General features: G+C 45.3%; 1 protein-coding gene and 1 non-coding gene across 3 annotated transcripts in view; both read left to right on the top strand.

Moving 5' to 3' along the window:
* LOC121569181 (laminin subunit alpha-1-like) overlaps nt 1-19,674 on the top strand; it is a 63,738-nt gene that overhangs the window by 23,874 nt on the left and 20,190 nt on the right. For both annotated transcript variants that reach the window (XM_041879909.1, XM_041879908.1), the window contains exons 9-25: nt 25-130; nt 4,575-4,732; nt 4,912-5,052; nt 5,300-5,464; nt 9,067-9,168; nt 9,366-9,692; nt 10,586-10,696; nt 11,623-11,750; nt 12,637-12,723; nt 12,985-13,196; nt 15,304-15,410; nt 16,759-16,939; nt 17,082-17,218; nt 17,377-17,610; nt 17,742-17,885; nt 19,150-19,329; nt 19,432-19,617. In XM_041879909.1, the coding sequence (XP_041735843.1) occupies nt 25-130; nt 4,575-4,732; nt 4,912-5,052; nt 5,300-5,464; nt 9,067-9,168; nt 9,366-9,692; nt 10,586-10,696; nt 11,623-11,750; nt 12,637-12,723; nt 12,985-13,196; nt 15,304-15,410; nt 16,759-16,939; nt 17,082-17,218; nt 17,377-17,610; nt 17,742-17,885; nt 19,150-19,329; nt 19,432-19,617 (2,706 nt within the window). The remainder of the gene's footprint in view (nt 1-24; nt 131-4,574; nt 4,733-4,911; nt 5,053-5,299; nt 5,465-9,066; nt 9,169-9,365; nt 9,693-10,585; nt 10,697-11,622; nt 11,751-12,636; nt 12,724-12,984; nt 13,197-15,303; nt 15,411-16,758; nt 16,940-17,081; nt 17,219-17,376; nt 17,611-17,741; nt 17,886-19,149; nt 19,330-19,431; nt 19,618-19,674) is intronic.
* On the top strand, nt 18,057-18,199 carry LOC121570824. The gene has a single exon (XR_006001563.1). It is a non-coding gene; the product is annotated as a small nucleolar RNA SNORA29 (small nucleolar RNA).

Here is a 19,674-nt window from a genome sequence, read left to right as displayed (position 1 = left end):
GTGTGTGTGTGTGTGTGTGTGTAGGTGTCGCCCTACGATGAGAACCCATGTGTGGAGTGTGGCTGTGACATGAGGGGGTCTTTGACTCCTGCCTGCATCAGAGATGACAACCACGCCAAGCTGGAGAAAGGTACAAACACGGAACTATAATGTACTGTGCCTGTGCTAACTGCACTATGCTAACTGTGCTGTATTGAATGTGCTAACTGGACTATGCTAACTGTGCAGTAGTGACAGTGCTAACTGGACTATGCTAACTGTGCTGTATTGACTGTGCTAACTAGACTAAGCTAACTGGACTATGCTAACTGTGCTGTATTGACTGTGCTAACTGTGCTGTATTGACTGTGCTAACTGGACTATGCTAACTGTGCAGTAGTGACAGTGCTAACTGGACTATGCTAACTGTGCTGTATTGACTGTGCTAACTAGACTAAGCTAACTGGACTATGCTAACTGTGCTGTATTGACTGTGCTAGCTGGACAATTACATTTACGTCATTTAGCAGACGCTCTTATCCAGAGCGACTTACAAATTGGTGCATTCACCTTATAGCGTGCGGAGGAGCGGGGTGACGTGAGAGAACTTGGGAAGGTTGAACACCAGACGGGCTGCGGCATTCTGGATGAGTTGTAAGGGTTTAATGGCACAGGCAGGGAGCCCAGCCAACAGCGAGTTGCAGTAATCCAGACGGGAGATGACAAGTGCCTGGATTAGGACCTGTGCCGCTTCCTGTGTAAGGCAGGGTCGTACTCTCCGAATGTTGTAGAGCATGAACCTACAGGATCGGGTCACCGCCTTGATGTTAGCGGAGAACGACAGGGTGTTGTCCAGGGTCACGCCAAGGCTCTTCGCACTCTGGGAGGAGGACACAACGGAGTTGTCAACCGTGATGGCGAGATCATGGAACGGGCAGTCCTTCCCCGGGAGGAAGAGCAGCTCCGTCTTGCCAAGGTTCAGCTTGAGGTGGTGATCCGTCATCCATACTGATATGTCTGCCAGACATGCAGAGATGCGATTCGCCACCTGGTTATCAGAAGGGGGAAAGGAGAAGATTAGTTGTGTATCGTCAGCGTAGCAATGATAGGAGAGGCCATGTGAGGATATGACAGAGCCAAGTGACTTGGTGTATAGCGAGAATAGGAGAGGGCCTAGAACTGAGCCCTGGGGGACACCAGTGGTGAGAGCACGTGGTGCGGAGACAGCTTCTCGCCACGCCACTTGGTAGGAGCGACCGGTCAGGTAGGACGCAATCCAAGAGTGAGCCGCGCCGGGAGATGCCCAGCTCGGAGAGGGTGGAGAGGGAGGATCTGATGGTTCACAGTATCAAAGGCAGCAGACAGGTCTAGAAGGACAAGAGCAGAGGAGAGAGAGTTAGCTTTAGCAGTGCGGAGAGCCTCCGTGACACAGAGAAGAGCAGTCTCAGTTGAATGACCAGTCTTGAAACCTGACTGGTTTGGATCAAGAAGGTCATTCTGAGAGAGATAGCAAGAGAGTTGGCTAAAGACGGCACGCTCAATAGTTTTGGAAAGAAAAGAAAGAAGGGATACTGGTCTGTAGTTGTTGACATCAGAGGGATCGAGTGTTGGTTTTTTAAGAAGGGGTGCAACTCTCGCTCTCTTGAAGACGGAAGGGACATAGCCAGCGGTCAAGGATGAGTTGATCAGCGAGGTGAAGTAGGGGAGAAGGTCACCGGAGATGGTCTGGAGAAGAGAGGAGGGGATAGGGTCAAGCGGACAGGTTGTTGGGCGGCCTGCAGTCACAAGTCGCAAGATTTTATCTGGAGAGAGAGGGGAGAAAGAAGTCAAAGCATAGGGTAGGGCAGTGTGAGCAGGACCAGCAGTGTCATTAGACTTAACAAACGAGGATTATATGTCGTCATCCTTCATTTCAAAGTGGTTGATGAAGTCATCCACAGAGAGGGAGGAGGGGGGGGGGGAGGATTCAGCAGGGAGGAGAATGTGGCAAAGAGCTTCCTAGGGTTAGAGGCAGATGCTTGGAATTTAGAGTGGTAGAAAGTGGCCTTAGCAGCAGAAACAGATGAAGAAAATGTAGAGAGGAGGGAGTGAAAAGATGCCAGGTCCGCAGGGAGTCTAGTTTTCTTCCATTTCCGCTCAGTTGCCCGGAGCTCTGTTCTGTGAGCTCGCAATGAGTCATCAAGCCACGGAGCTGGAGGGGAGGACCGAGCCGGCCGGGAGGATAGGGGACATAGAGAGTCAAAGGATGCAGAAAGGGAGGAGAGGAGGGTTGAGGAGGCAGAATCAGGAGATTGGAGGGAGAAGGATTGAGCAGAGGGAAGAGATGATAGGATGGAAGAGGAGAGAGAAGGGAGAGAGAGAGCGAAGGTTGCGGCGGCGCATTACCATCTGTGTAGGGGCAGAGTGAGTAGTGTTGGAGGAGAGCGAGAGAGAAAAGGATACAAAGTAGTGGTCGGAGACATGAAGGGGAGTTGCAGTGAGATTAGTAGAAGAACAGCATCTAGTAAAGATGAGGTCAAGCGTATTGCCTGCCTTGTGAGTAGGGGGGGACGGTGAGAGGGTGAGGTCAAAAGAGGAGAGGAGTGGAAAGAAGGAGGCAGAGAGAAATGAGTCAAATGTAGACGTAGGGAGGTTGAAATCCCCCAGAACTGTGAGGGGTGAGCCATCCTCAGGAAAGGAACTTATCAAGGCGTCAAGCTCATTGATGAACTCTCCAAGGGAACCTGGAGGGCGATAGATGACAAGGATATTAAGCTTAAATGGGCTAGTGACTGTGACAGCATGGAATTCAAATGAGGAGATAGACAGATGGGTTAGGGGAAAAAATTGAGAATGTCCACTTGGGAGAGATGAGGATTCCTGTGCCACCACCCCGCTGACCAGATGCTCTCGGGGTATGCGAGAACACATGGTCAGACGAGGAGAGAGCAGTAGGAGTAGCAGTGTTTTCAGTGGTAATCCATGTTTCCGTCCGCGCCAAGAAGTCGAGGGACTGGAGGGTAGCATAGGCTGGGATGAAGTCTGCCTTGTTGGCAGCAGAACGGCAGTTCCAGAGGCTGCCTGAGACCTGGAACTCCAGGTGGGTGGTGCGTGCAGGGACCACCAGGTTAGAGGCAGCAGCCACGCGGTGTGAGGCGTTTGTGTAGCCTGTGCGGAGAGGAGAGAACAGGGATAGGCAGAGGCATAGTTGACAGGCTGCAGCAAATGGCTACAATAATGCAGAGGAGATCGGAATGAAATGAACTAAACATCTGGGAAAGGAGAGAGCGGGGCCTCCCTCACCACAACTCCCAAATATATCTCTCCCAACTTCCACTTCAGAAACTATAGTTGTTTCACTGAAACACCCGAATATAACTCTCCCAACTTCCACTTTAGAAATTATAATTGTTGTAAACTACAGCGGTTCAATGTTTCTAGGAATAGACTCTAACTTACTTTATTCAGCTAGCTAACTTGGTACAGTATTCTTCCATGAAAACCGCCCAGGGCACCGTATCCTATGACGCCATAGCTAACTAGCATGCTAGCATCCAATAACACACGGTTTAGCACCAATACTTGGTTACAACAAACTACCAATAGTGTGTTAACACACTAAACAGATAATTCGTGTCCGTGTCTAGTTCCTTTCATAACGCAGCAATAATTAAACGTTGGCTAGCTAGCACAAAGTCAGTCATGCTAGCTACACAAGTGGACTACACATCTCGAATGTTCAGAAAGGGAAGCTTTATGTTGCAAAATTCTCATTGACTAAAATTATATTGTATTTAGCTGCTACAGTACTGCTAGCTGGTCGTGTTGGCTAGCTAGCAATGGCTGTGGTGTTGACTTTGTTTGAAAAACGGCGTCGCTGCGAACGAATGTAGCTGGCTAAAGTGATATTGTATTTAGTTGCTACAGTACTGCTAGCTGGTAGTGTTGGCTAGCTAGCAATGGCTGCTGTGTTGACTTTGTTTGAAAAACGGCGTCGCTGCGAACAAATGTAGCTGGCTAAAATGATATTGTATTTAGTTGCTACAGTACTGCTAGCTGGTAGCGTTGGCTAGCTAGCAATGGCTGCGGTGTTGACTTTGTTTGAAAAACGGCGTCGCTACGAATGTAGCTGGCTAAAAGGATATTGTATTTAGTTGCTACAGTACTGCTAGCTGGTAGTGTTGGCTAGCTAGCAATGGCTGCGGTGTTGACTTTGTTTGAAAAACGGCGTCGCTGCGAACGAATGTAGCTGGCTAGCTAACCTCGATAGTTTCTCTATACTACACCTTTATCTTTGATACAAATACAACTATGTAGCTAGCTAACATTACACTAATCAAATCGTTCCGTTGTAATGTAATGTGTCATATTACCTGCGGAGCGAAGTACAGCATGACTACTCACCTCGCCTGCCGCTCACCTTGGAACAATGCTAACTGTGTTGTATTGACTGTGCTAGCTGGACAATGCTAACTGTGCTGTATTGACTGTGCTAACTGGACTATGCTAACTGTGCTGTATTAACTGTGCTAACTTAACTGGTCTATGCTAACTGTGCTGTATTGACTGTGCTAACTGGACTATGCTAACTGTGCTGTATTGACTGTGCTGTGCAGGTCTGAACCCAGGCCAGTGTCTGTGTAAAGAGGGCTTTGCAGGTGAGCGCTGTGAACGCTGTGCCTTTGGCTACAAGGACTTCCCCCTGTGTTCACGCTGTGAGTGCAGTCTGGAAGGCAGCCTCAACATCGACCCCTGCACAGAGTGCATCTGCAAGGTAACACTGGGGTAATATAGGGTAACACTTGCATGATGAGTAACCTTGCCTGAAGACCTGAGCTAATGCCTAGGTTTTAGCTCAACAGGCTAAGACAGTTTTGTGCTCATTGTCCCTGAATGTTCCTACCAAACTAATCACCCTAACCTGATCTTCTCCACTGTGTGTGTGTGACTTAGGAGAACGTGATGGGGGCCAACTGTGACCTGTGTAAGCAGGGTTTCTACAACCTGGAGGACCGTAACCCAGAGGGATGCACAGAGTGTTTCTGCTTCGGTGTGTCTGACGTGTGTGAGAGTTCACCCTGGTCTTTGTCTCAGGTAACACACTGCAACACCCACATCCAAATATACCCTCATACACACATCCATTTAATTACCTAGTTGTTCCTTTGGACAAGAATATCCATAATATGCAGCAACCAACTCCAATGGTTCCACATCGTTTTGTTGGGAGCCTTTAAACTCTTTGATACTGTAGAACTCAATAACACATAACCAGTAAATTGGATCTGCCTGTGATGTTCTCATGACAAATGTATTGAAGAAGTTTTCTCCTGGCCCATAGACTGTTCACTCCAATGGATGGCTCCTTCCAACCCAAAGCGTCTCCATCTACACGGCACCCCTCACTGATGACGACAACAACCTCATTGTCCCCAGCATCACCATGATCCAGTCGTACCGTTTTGTGTCTACCTGGGCCGCCCCGGAGGGTTTTCTGGGAAACAGGGTAAGAGTTTTGCTTACATACAGTATACTGTTCCTATGCCACCTACACTAAACTCTCACCTATGGAGTTCCCGTATTCCTTCTGAGCTCGAAGTTGTCTGTCACAGTGACATGTCCAGCTAGCTAATGACCTGCATGTATTAGCTTGGGACAAATTGATTTCACAATCCCCATAGGAGGGAGGAAATAGACCTCTGTTCTCCCTGTAGTTTTCTCTCTCTGTCTCTCTTGCTACTGTATTTCTCTCTTTTTCACTCTCCTCTCTCTTTCTCTTTCTCTCCCTCATTTTCTCTACCTGTAAACGATTATATTTCCGCTCGTCCTTTGTAGTCCCCCTCTTCTTTCCTCCCACTGTGTGTTAATACAGGGTGACCTGTAATTATAGTCAAGTAGGGCCGGGTCCTGTGATGTTGGAACGGTACAGAGAAATATCGAAGAGCCCTCACTGCTGCTCGATCATCCTATTTTTCCAACTTAAAAAATGTATATTTGATACTGTCGCAAAGCTAACTATAAAGCAGCATCCCCCAAGAGAGGATGCCTTTCACTTCAGCAGTGATGAATTCATGAAGATCATGATCATTAGAATGCAAACTACAGACTCCTCTTTGAATCTGCGTATTTCTCCAAAGCTCAGCTGTCTTGAGTCTGCACAAAACTGCCAGGACCTAGGATCAATGGAGACGCTCAAGTTTTTTAATCCTGTATCTCTTGACACATTCATGAAAATAGTCATGGCCACTAAACCTTCAAGCTGCATACTGGACTGGAAGGGTTGGTGTGAGGTGTGACCCAGGTGCGGTACAGGATAGACATTAGGCAGAGATGGTGAAACAAAGATCTTTACTGGTGGTCCCGAAGCCAGGATACAAAATAACGGACTTAACACGATAAAAGAAAGGTGGCGCAAATAAGTATCCAAAAACAGGCTGACAGCCAAAATACGAAATAGTAACTACGACTGAAATAATAAAGAAACAGGGAGAACACTCGAGTACCTGTACATACTTTCCCGATCAAACACTGATTAGTACTGCTGAGCATAGAGAAACTAGCAGAGAAAACTGAGCATGGGAAGTGAGGGCATAAATACACAGGTGAACAGGTAGACACAGGTGACACCAATAGGATCATGATTAGTCCAGACTGTGAGTGAGGAGGTGCCTAAGGTTGTCGGAGGAGGACACCTAGTGGGATCACTCCAGAACTGCGACACCCTCCGGTAACACTGGACCTTATTCCAACTAAACTACTGAAAGAGCTACTTCCTGTGCTTGGCCCTCCTATGTTGAACATAATAAATGGCTCCCTATCCACTGGATGTGTACCAAACTCACTAAAAGTGGCAGTGATATAGCCTCTATTGAAAAATCCAAACCTTGACCCAGAAAATGTAAAAAAACTATCGACCTATATCGAATCTCCCATTCCTCTCAAATCTTTTAGAAAAAGCTGTTGTGCAGCAACTCACTGCTTTCCTGAAGACAGAAAATGTATACGAAACAGTCAGGTTTTAGACCCCATTGAGACCGCACTCGTGAAGGTGGTAAATTACCTTTTAATGGCGTCAGACCAAGGCTCTGCATCTGTCCTCGTGCTCCTAGACCTTAGTGCTGCTTTTGACACCATTGATCACCACATTCTTTTGGAGAGATTGGAAACCTTAATTGGTCTATGCGGACAAGTTCTTGTCTGGTTTAGATCTTATCTGTCGGAAAGATATCAGTTCGTCTTTGTGGATGGTTTGTCCATTGTAAGTTTCGGTGTTCCTCAAGGTTCCGTTTTAGGACCACTATTGTTTTCACTATATATTTTACCTCTTGGTGATGTCATTCGGAAACACAATGTTAACTTTCATTGCTATGCGGACGACACACAGCTCTACATTTCGATGAAACATGGTGAAGCCCCAAAATTGCCTACCCTGGAAGCCTGTGTTTCAGACATAAGGAAGTGGATGGCGGAATTTTCTTTACTTTTAAACTCGGACAAAACAGAGATGCTAGTTCTAGGTCCCAAGAAACAAAGAGATCTTCTGTTGGATCTGACAATTAATCTTAATGGTTGTACAGTCGTCTAAAAAAAAACTGTGAAGGACCTCGGCGTTACTCTGGACCCTGATCTCTCTTTTGACAAACATATCAAGAATATTTCAAGGACAGCTTTTTTCCATCTTCGTAACATTGCAAAAATAAGAAACGTATTGTCCAAAAATGATGCAGAAAAGCTAATCCATGCTTTTGTCACTCCTAGATTAGACTACTGCAATGCTCTACCCTCCGGCTACCCAGATATAGCACTAAATAAACTTCAGTTAGTGCTAAACACGGCTGCTAGAATCTTGACTAGAACCAAACAATTTGATCATATTACTCCAGTGCTAGCCTCTCTACACTGGCTTCCTGTTAAGGCTAGGGCTGATTTCAAGGTTTTACTGCTAACCTACAAAGCATTACATGGGCTTGCTCCTACCTATCTCTCCAATTTGGTCCTGCCGTACATACCTACACGTATGCTACGGTCACAAGACGCAGGCCTCCATATTGTCCCTAGAATTTCTAAGCAAACAGCTGGAGGCAGGGCTTTCACCTATAGAGCTCAATTTTTATGGAATGGTCTGCCTATCCATGTGAGAGACGCAGACTCGGTCTCGACCTTTAAGTCTTTACTGAAGACTCATCTCTTCAGTAGGTCCTATGATTGAGTGTAGTCTGGCCCAGGGGTGCGAAGGTGAACGGAAAGGCACTGGAGCGACAAACCGCCCTTGCTGTCTCTGTCTGGCCGGTTCCTGTCTCTCCATTGGGATTCTCGGCCTCTGACCCTACTACGGGGCTGAGTCACTGGCTTACTGGTGCTTTCCATGCCGTCCCTAGGAGGGGTGCATCACTTGAGTGGGTTGAGTCACTGATGTGATCTTCCTGTCCGGTTTGTCGCCCCCTCGGGCTCATGCAGTGGAGGAGATCTTTGTGGGCTATACTCAGCCTTGTTTCAGGGTAGTAGGTTGGTGGTCAGTTGATATCCCTCTGGTGGTGTGGGGGCTGTGCTTTGGCAAAGTGGGTGGGGTTATATCCTGCCTGGTTGGCCCTGTCCGGGGGTATCGTCGGACAGGGCCACAGTGTCTCACCTCTCTAGGTTTCTTCCTAGGTTTCCGCCTTTCTAGGGAGTTTTTCTTAGCCACCATGCTTCTACATCTGCATTGCTTGCTGTTTGGGGTTTTAGGCTGGGTTTCTGTATAGCACTTTGTGACATCTGCTGATGTAAAAAGGGCTTTATAAATCAAATTTGATTGATTTACTAATCGCTGAATCAATGAGGTTCCATTCGTTAGGACCCTGTTTTATATGTGTTCTACTGTACCCATTAGTCCCTAGAATTAGAATTAATGAATTAGAATGAGTCATTATTTCTGGCATGGCCTTAATATCTGGAGGAAGAGAGAAAAATAGAGGCAGAAATTATCCTTGTGGGCCTGATTTTACTTCAATATATAGTGTGACGAATTTCCACTATTGCATATTTCCTGTAGGTACTGTTTTGTTGAGTCTAACACATTCTCTCTTTTTACAATTTTCCCCTTTTCATTTTTCCCATTGCTATTTGAAGCTGACATCGTACGGAGGGTTTTTGAACTACACTGTGGCCTATGATGTTTCAGTGGACAACGTGGACAATTCTCTGCCGTCACAGTTCGATTTGATTATTGAGGTAAGTTAATATTGTGCTATCTAGATAGGTATTCAACCTGGCTATGATATTAGCAGTGGAATGCAAGATTGTAAACCTAGTTTACAGTAAAAGAAACCCCTAGCCCCTAGACCAATATAGATTTGATTACCATTATGGAATCACCCGAATGTAAATCGAAATGTGTTGCTAACTGCCTTGTCTGGATGCGTCCCCAGGGGAACGGGAGGACCCTGCGCCAGACGCCCCCCAGGCAGCTCTTCCTGACGCCCCTGCGGGAGCAGCTTGTTTCCGTGGAGCTCCTACCGCAGGGCTTCGTAGACCTACACACAGGCCAGAGGGTTGACCGGGACGAGCTGATGACTGTACTGGCCGACGTGGCCGGACTGAGGATCAGAGGCCACCTCAATGCCAGCGCAGAGGGGGCACTCAGGTTGAGCACCGTATCTCTGGACATGGCAGACATCAGTGCTGCTAACCCAGTCCAGGCCCGGGATGTGGAGCAGTGTGAGTGCCCCTGGGGCTACTTGGGCACATCCTGTGAGGTAAACACCCAGGTCATGTGACGGTGGCCAGGTTAATACAGTTTACTACGGTATGTGTCTAGTCTAATTTGTTAATGACTTGAGCTGTGTCAGCATCCATTGTAAAAGCAAAGCGCATTATGCATTTCAGATGGCTAAGGTAGTTCAAGTTAGAAGAGCAACGGTGTTGTGGCTTCGGTTCTCACATAATCCACATATTTTAAATACGTGTTTACTATAGATCACTTCAGATAAACACAACTTCTAAATCGTGTCATACACTGAGTGTACAATACATTAGGAACACCTTCCCAATATTGAGTTGCACTCCCTGCTTTTACCCTCAGAACAGTCACAATTCGTCGGGGCATGGACTTTACAAGGTGTCAAAAGCGTTCCACAGGGATGCTGGCCCATGTTGACTCCAGTGCTTCCCACAGTTGTGTCAAGTTGGCTGGATGTCTTTTGGGTGGTGGACCATTCTTGATACACAAGGGAAACGGTTGCGCATGAAAAACCCTGTAGCGTTGCAGTTCTTGACACAAATCGGTGCGCCTGGCACCTACTACCATACCCCTTTCAAACGCTCTTAAATCTTTTGTCTTGCCCATTCACCCTCTGAATGGCACACATACACAATCAATGTCTAAATTGTCTCAAGGCTTAAAACTAATTTTGTTACCTGTCTTCTCCCCTTCATCTACACTGATTGAAGTTGATTTAACAATTGACATCAATAAGGGATCATAGCTTTCACCTGGATTCACCTGGTCAGTCTATGTCATGGAAAGTTCTTAAGGTTTTGTATACTCTGTGTATGTGCCACATAGTCTAAATACCTGTTGTTATTGAATGTGACTTTGGGTAAAAGTTACGGCTAAATTAGGATGTTATTTGTCTCTTTGTGTTTATAGTACTGTTCATCTGGATTCTATCGCGTCGGCGGGATCCTGTTCGGAGGCAACTGTCTCCAGTGTGAGTGTAACGATCATGCTACAGAATGTGACATCAACGGAGTCTGTCTGGTGAGTCTTTCCTATCTGTCCCACGTCATGTTTAGACAGCAGAGGGCCAGAGACGTAGGAATATGAAACATAGATATACCATACATCTATGGCTTGTTTGTGGGCTCTAAGCGTGATCGTATCTACTTCCACCACCATCTGTGTAAAATAAGGACATGGTCACATCCAACCGTTTATCTGACCCTAACATCTGCACTAGCTAACCTCTAAACTAGTCAGAGCTTCACTTCACAGTTGGAGGCTAAACCAATGAACAAACCCTCAGTATGAAGCTTCCTGGCTTGAGCTGTGTTTGTTGACAACCATATGATGGTCACTCTTCTGGCTGCGTCTGAAATGGCTTCTTTATTTCCTATACAGTGTACGACTTTTGGCTAGAGCCGACCATCCTATTCCCTATATAGTGCACTACTTTATAGTGAATAGCGTGCCATTTTGAGCTCTGTTTCAAATGAATTCCTCCCTCTATTGGATGACAAGTTAATCCTGAGTAATGCTGTGTTAGGTGTTTAAATGGCGTGTGGCAAAGCAATGATTATCCAATGGCTACTGCCAGGCATTCATTCTGTCAATATACAATGTAAATCAAAAGGCATGCTAAAGCTAGTAGCTACTACATTCAATTGCATTAGTGAAGATTCTTCACTTTGATTCGGTTAGGTTTAGCAGTTTGGTGCACTTAAAGGGATAGTTCACTTTTTCAAAGTTTTATCTTATTTTCGATTTACCTAGGGTGGTCATCCAACAGTTTTTTAAACTTTGAAATAATCTAAAACTTTAAAAAGTGAACTATCCCTTTAACATGGCAGTGGAGGTTTTATCAGAAGACATTTTGGTTGCTATGGAGTGTATGGCAGTGTAAGGGCATGTGTGTCAGAGTAGGAAGAAGTTTAATCGGGACACTGTCGCCTTAAATCATTCCCCAGGACTGTACCCACAATACCACTGGGCCCCACTGTAACCAATGCCTTCCCGGTTACTATGGCGACACTTCAGAGGGCACCCTGGAGGACTGCCAGAGATGTGCCTGCCCGCTGATAGTGGCGACGAACAAGTGAGTGACTGTGCCAATGTGCCATTCATTCAGATTCTAGAAACCCTCTCCATGGCGATAGATAGGTCAAATATGCGTGGGCGCTGGGTGGTGGAGAGTTTGGCCGTTACACACTGAGTGTACAAAACATTAGGAACAGCTTCCTAATATTGAGTTGCACCCCCTTTTGCCCTCAGAACAGCCTCAATTCGTCGGACTCTACAAGGTGTCGAAAGCGTTCCACAGGGATGCTGGATGTCCTTTGGGTGGTGGACCATTCTTTATACAAACTGTTGAGCATGAAAACCCCAGCAGCGTTGCAGTTCTTGACAAAACTAGTGCACCTGGCACCTACTACCATATCTCGTTCAAAGGCACTTAAATATTTTGGCTTGCCCATTCACCTTCTGAATGGCACACATACACAATCCATGTCTCAATTGTCTCAAGGCTTAAAAATCCTTCTTTAACCTGTCTCCTCCCCTTCATCTACACTGATTGAAGTGGATTTAACAAGTGACATCAATAAGGGATCATAGCTTTCACCTGGATTAACCTGGTCAGTCTATGTCATGGAAAGAGCAGGTGTTCTTAATGTTTTGTGCACTCAGTGTAGGTTCTTATGTCAACAACGAAATGTTTCAACTGCCCCAGATACTGTATTTCTTTATTTAAAAACAATTAGCTCTTGTGTGAATAGATACCAAGCATAAATATAGTGGTGGAACAATTTTAGTGGTGAAACTAAGGGGAGAGTTCTGCCCCCATACAATATGAAATGCTTAAAGTTGAAGAAAATACCTATATTAACACAAATCATAATAATAAAATCTGTAGTTCTTAGTGATACGTCATGTAGACTCCCCCTAACACTCCTGTCTTTTCACACTGCTGGTCTCTTCTTCAGTTTCAGCCCCACCTGTGTCCTGGAGGGCCCTGGGCAGGTGACATGTGACCAGTGCCAGCAGGGCTACACTGGGACTAAGTGTGAGAGGTATGTAGACCAAATGTTCTTAAATCATTTCTTGTCTGTTTGACCTTCTCTTCACTTCTTAGACCTGTACTATATAATCAGATATATTTCACTTGTTGCTAAGTACATATTAGTAATTACACTTAACAGTTTGCATGGGGAAATATTTATTATAAGTTAAACTCAGTTACAGTATGCACCGATACTAGTCTCAACCATTTTATTAATCGTATGATTAAGGTAATGTATTATGTGTTAATCTTTTAACTTTGACTTCTCCAGGTGTGCTAATGGTTACCATGGTGACCCGACGGTGGCAGGCCAGGAGTGTGTGGTGTGTGAGTGTAATGGTAACGTGGACTCCTGGGAGCCGGGCCACTGTGACACCAGCAGTGGTGTGTGTCTGAAGTGTCACAGCCACACCAGCGGAGACTACTGTGAGAGGTGCGAAGACGGGTACTACGGTGACGCCATCACTGCCAAGAACTGCCTGGGTAAGAGAGCTGTGATGATGATGACATTTGTTGTCCTTATAGAGGATTCTTCCACAGATCCCCACACAGTTACACATTTACTACAAGAAACACCCCTCACCTAGACTTGCAGTACATCTATAATATGTACCAAATCAGGTCACAGATTACACAGTGAGAATAGACAGGAAATAGACACTTTTGCTTGTTTCTGAGTAGCAGTTAGTCAGTCAGAGGAATGCTGAGTGAAGGACATGGCCAACCAACCAGAGATTAAATCTAAACTTTGACCTAGATCTGCTTCGTCATGTGTCAGACCTGTTCCTAACAATAAGGTCTGTTATGGGTCAGAGCCCGTATAAGTGTCTCTGAATAGAGGTGTGCTGATCTGGGATCAGGTCCTCCCTGACCATGTAATCTCATTCGATCTGAGTGGCGCAGTGGTCTAAGGCACTGCATCGCAGTGCTAACTGTGCCACTAGAGATCCTGGTTCGAATCCAGGCTCTGTCGCAGCCGGCCGCGACCGGGAGACTCATGGGTGGCGCACAATTGGCCCAGGGTAGGGGAGGGAATGGCCGGCAGGGATGTAGCTCAGTTGATAGAGAATGGCGTTTGCAACGCCAGGGTTGTGGGTTTGATTCTCACGGGGGGCCAGTATAAATAAATATGTATTCACTAACTGTAAGTTGCTCTGGATAAGAGCGTCTGCTAAATGACTAAAATGCTAAACTGATCCTAGATCAGCACTCTGATTCTGAGACGCTTCGTGAATACAGACATCTTACCTTAGGCACTGGGAGGCCAAAGTTCAATCCCTGCCGGGATACGAACAATTATGTATATAAACCCTGGATTGCTGATGCCGGGGTGGCAGGTAGCTTAGTGGTTAAGAGCGTTGTGCCAGTAATCGAAAGGTCGCTGGTTCTAATCCCCGAGCCGACTCTGTCGATGTGCCCTTGAGCAAGGCACTTAACCCTAATTGCTCCTGTAAGTCGCTCTGGATAAGAGCGTCTGCTAAATGACTAAAATGTATTTGCCAATGAGAGGCTTTGAAGCCACCGGTCGGCCAGAAGGAGCAATCCTCCATAGGAATGAATGGAATTCTACAGTATTTCAATTAAATGGTTCAAGAACAAAATGACATGAATTTTTTATTGTAGTGGGAACATTAGTACTTTCAAAAAAGTATTATTTAAGGAAAATGTTTTTATATATTTTTAATATTAAAATGTTAATGTTTAGCTCACATAATATAGTTTAAAAGTATGCATTAAGGTGTCTGTAATAGAATACATGTGTCAAAAACGAATGTAGACATTAATAAATGCATTTCTATAGCTTCCAAAATATTTTGTACTATATTTTTTATGGAGAGCGCCAAGATGGGGGCGTGGTGGCTTCAAAACAGCGCCCCCTGTCAGTCATTTAGTGTATACATAAATAATTAGTTAAGATATGGTATGGGACCTGGCCTCTCAAGTTAGTTTATGAACAGTTTATGAAGTCTTATAATAATTATCTGTAGCTTAATAATCCCCTTGGCATTTGGGTATGGTAATACTGCATCATTCTCAAACCTGGTTTTGTGACAATGTCTGCATACCACAACATTGAAAATGCATATACAGTATGTTATGAGAATAGGAATTGTATGTTCATAATGAGATATGTGAAACTGGTAATGGATTCAGTCATCACCTAGAGTGGAGTTCATTTCACCATCAAACATGGTCAAAAATATTGTGATGGATGTGCAATTTTACTTCAAGTGTGTGTATTTCCTTTTCATGAAAGACAACTGTAGAAGAGCTCTTTATAATGGATAGGCTGACATCTAGGGAAAAATCGCAATACTGCAAGTATTGCGTATCTTCTTATTTTCACCTATTCAGCCTCCTTGAACTAAACTTTCTGAATTATTTTCCATGTCTGCATAATGTCTATACTACATGAAAAAAAATAGTATTTTATAATCAAAATGGCGCTTTGAGAATTGTATGATTATTTTAGGATATATCTCTCCACTTACCGGTATTCTTTTCAACATAAAATTGGCGCATTAGTCCTGGTGTTATAAACATGTATGTTAACGACTATATTTTACTCCTATTTCTCCACTATGTGTAGCTTGCGGTTGCCATGGAAACGGGTCGTACTCGGCCATGTGTGACCTGTTCACTGGACAGTGTACCTGCAAACCCAATGTGGTGGGAGATAAGTGTGACCAGTGTCAGGTATGTAGCCTGTATATCATTCTCTGTGCTCGGTTTCATATTATTTTCACAACTTCAAAAACTCACATACCATAGGGCCAAGAGTTTTTCTTACCAGAAAAAAACAATTGGCCCTAGTTATGGTCTATGGTCACGCCAAGAAAAACTCCAGGCCCTTCCTTCCACCCTCCTAGTCCATTTTCTGTGTAATTCCACCCTACTCGCACACCTCTCTTTGGAATTAGTATTTGGAATTTGGAAAGGGATGCTAAGTTTCCAGCCCAGTCCATTGGAACGCTTAGTTCTCAGAGGGTGTCCAAGGTCTCCCGCTTCTTTCCTCCCTGCGTCCCGCTTTCCCACACTCGCCTTCCAATAGAGCCCAGCTGGTCGAAATGCAGTCCAATGTTTTGGATATATTCATTAGCACGATCAGATAATCTGTCTGCTCACACCCTGGCAAAGAGCGAGAGGGAAGACAGAGGGAGCAAGGGAAGATGGGAAGGAGGGAGAGAGAGAGAGAGAGAGAGAGAGAGAGAGAGAGAGAGAGAGAGAGAGAGAGAGAGAGAGAGAGAGAGAGAGAGAGAGAGAGAGAGAGAGAGAGAGAGAGAGAGAGAGTGATATTATTTTGTTGCTTATTTAGAGCAGAGTTGGTTTCTTTGGTTGGGGGAGGGGTCTTTGGCTGGGCAAGGACTGTTAAAATGTAAGCAAAAGCTCATGAATTTAGAACATATTTATCTAGGGAGAACAGCGAGCAGTCTTGGGCTTCTCTCTCTTTCGATATGTTTGATTAATGTCTCTTGGCATCTAGTGTCTCTTGGCATCCTGCTACATGCTCTCTATCAAGGATACAGACAGAGTAATAAGCATATTTTACAGATGTAGGATCTTCATTTGAGCCAGTTTGCTACAGCAGGAAAATTATCCTGCAGCAAATGGAAATGTGAATTATTATGTGGATTATAAATCATGGACATTTTTGTAGGGGTTGCTACATTTTTTTGTAAGGGAAAATCAAGTCTGAAATTTCAAAGTGGAAATTACAAACTTCAGAAGCCTTTTTAAACTTCAAATACACTAGAAATTTAACATTTCCTGCAGCAGGGTGATCCGATTAAGATCCTACATCTGTATGTCTGGATATATTTGAGGGAAAATCAAGAAGACTTTCATAATTCCCACGGGGGGCCAGTAAAAAAAAAATAAAAAAAATAAAAAAAATTTAAATATGTATTCACTAACTGTAAGTCGCTCTGGATAAGAGCGTCTGCTAAATGACTAAAATGTAAATGTAAATGTAATAATTATGGAGTCAGGTGGTTAGCTGATGGAAGTTAGTAAAAATTGGTATTTTCTTCGGTGTGTTTTCCAGGTGGGCTTCCACAGTCTTCTCAGTGGACAGGGGTGCAGAGACTGCAACTGTAGCCAATCAGGATCTGTGTCCACAGCATGTGAGGAGGAGGGGTTGTGCCAATGCATCCCAGGGGTGGCCGGGGACAAATGTGACCGCTGTTACCATGGTTACTTCAACTACCAGGACAGCGGGTGTACACGTAAGGTCACAAACTTTAACAGACATATTCATTTGAGTTTCACTCTGATCTGATCTTAATTCTCTCTACACACCCCCCCCCCTCCCCTCTCTCTATCTTTCTCTCTCTATTTCTGTTATTTTTCTCTCCTCTCCTCCATCAGAGTGTGAGTGTGCCCACACCCACGGAAACTGTAACGCAACGACAGGCGAGTGTATCTGCCCTCCCCACACCATAGGAGAGAAGTGTGAGCTGTGTGAGGAACGTCACTGGGGTCACGACACTGTAGCAGGCTGTAAGGTAAAACACACCTCTATAAACATTAAGGCTTTATAAGCCTTTATAAGGCCTACGTATGGTATTTTAAGGCCTACATAGATGCTTCATAAGTTATTAATAAGCACATTCCTATCATAATAAGTGTTCATAAAAGCTCATCTTTGCCCCTCTGTCCTTAGTCATGTGAGTGCAGTGAGGCCGGCAGTTCTGCCACCCAGTGTGACCTCACCAATGGGCAGTGCCTGTGCCGCCGGGAGTTCGCCGGGCAGAAGTGTGACCGCTGCACCATGGGCTACAGGGGCTACCCAGAATGCACGGCGTGCAACTGCAACATCAACGGCACCAGAGAGGAGTTATGTGATGAGGAACTGGGCCTGTGCAGCTGTGAGGCCCCAGGGAACTGTGTGTGCAAGGTACTACAACCGCTGTGAAAACTGGTTGAACAAACAAGCAGTAAACCCTTATGGCCTATGATAGTGTTGTCTTTTATTGTGTCCGTTCGAAGTATGTTGTCTGTTTTAATTTATTGGTCTGTGGTTGCCAGGACAATGTGGGCGGAGGAGGCTGTGATGAGTGTAAGAAGGGAACCTTCGGCCTATCTGGTCCTAACCCGGCCGGCTGCAGCCCCTGTTTCTGTTTCGGGGTCTCCTCAGACTGCGAGGAGCTCAGTGGGATGGTCCGTGTACCGGTGAGTAAAGTCTATCAAAACTCAACTTGGGGTCTGTTCAGTGAGGTAAACGTTACAGAAGGTTCAGATAGAAATGCATCATGTAGAACAGATATTACTTATCTGTCGGATAGAATAGTGAATCGTGTCTGCTCTATTCATTCTATCTCTATATGCAACGTTCTGAACAGGATTCCTGTTTTAGTCCCGCCCATCTGCTTCCTCTACAGATGGGTGGCTATGCTAACAGGATAGAGAAACTGTCCGTCACTGTCTGAAGGGGTTGAGCAGCCTTCACTCCTCCACCTCTGTATGAAATGACGGCACATTTTTCAAACAAAATACTTTTTCTTTATTTTCTCCGTTTGGGATGGTAATACCTTTGTTTGGTAATGCTCTTATATTCTTCAAATAACAAGCATTAGTATAACACCTTGGCTTCTATTTGGCTGGGTTATGTCAAAATCGTCTTCTCTGGCTCGTTTATAACCTTGTAGCCAAGTAACAAACGGTAACAAAAGTCAAATCTAAAGATTCATGCTTGGAGCCTGGCGTTTTTCCTGATAATGTGTCATGGCCAGGAAGTTATCATCTACAAGTTATTTGGAAGTTGTAAGCTATTTGGTCAGGTCATGTAGATCCAGAGTAACTATTAGTAGTATAGTAACTATTCAGCTGTATACTATTTCTACTCTCCTCATCTGTGTCTGGATGAAGAAAAGTATCTGTATCCTCATTATTCTTGAGTGAACTGAATGCTCCTAATTAACTTCATTTTAATTGGGCACAATAGAGAGGAAATGAAATGCCCAGACAGATGCCTAAACAGGATGCCCATCTGTTGTGGGCCAGCCGCTTAGTGATGCCACGTACGGTGCCTGCTGCTCGCAGCCTGGTGTGCCCGCTGGGTGTCCGGCTCAAGGACGCACGTGCCCTGTGTAGCATTTAGCGTGGGCACACGGAGGGAGCACCCCCCCCGACCCCCCAGGCAGAGGAATCTGAAAGGACCCCAGATGTAGCTAGCCAGGGCTATTTATTTCCTGGTCCTAATTAGTGAAAAGAGATGGCACAGCTGAGCTGGCGGTAAACCTACTTGTGATGGTGTGAGGAGAAAGTGTGGTACTTAATTGATTGGGAAAAGCTTACAATAAACTGAATGACACGATAATGAGATCTCTTGATATGAAGCAAATATGTGTGTCTGCATCTGCGTCTTTGTGTGTGTGTGCGCGGGCACGTCTATGCACATGCTCATGCATTGGTGTATATTTACCGGTCCATACAGATCACACTGGGGTCTGAACCAGAGCTGCTGCGTGTGGTCAGTCAGAGTGACCTCCAGGGCAGTGTGGAAGGGGTCTACTACCAGACCCCAGACATGCTGCTGGACACCAGGGAGATAGAGAGCCCCACCCTGGCTGGACCCTACTACTGGAGGCTTCCCAAACACTACCAGGGAAATAAGGTGTGTATCTCAGACCTCTGTTACTTGTGTGTCTGTTAGAGAGCGATGCAAAATTATAAACATACAAATACTAACAAATCCTCTTCCATATTCTCTGATTAGTTGTTGTCGTATGGAGGGAAGCTGTCCTACATGGTGGCGTTCTATGCTCTGGATGGGGCCGGCCTGGCCAACTACGAGCCTCAGGTCCTGATGAGGGGGGGTCATCTGGGAAAGAAGGTTATCTACATAGATATGCCCGCCCCTGACAACAGGGTCAAAACCCGCCAGGACGTCCCACTGACTGAGGTAAGGAGGAGACTAGAAACAATACCTAAAGCTGGACTAGTTTGACTACCAAGGGTT

This window comes from Coregonus clupeaformis, chromosome 7, assembly GCF_020615455.1.
Source record: "Coregonus clupeaformis isolate EN_2021a chromosome 7, ASM2061545v1, whole genome shotgun sequence".
Classification (NCBI taxonomy): domain Eukaryota; kingdom Metazoa; phylum Chordata; class Actinopteri; order Salmoniformes; family Salmonidae; genus Coregonus; species Coregonus clupeaformis.
This window is presented reverse-complemented; position numbering and strand designations above follow the sequence as displayed.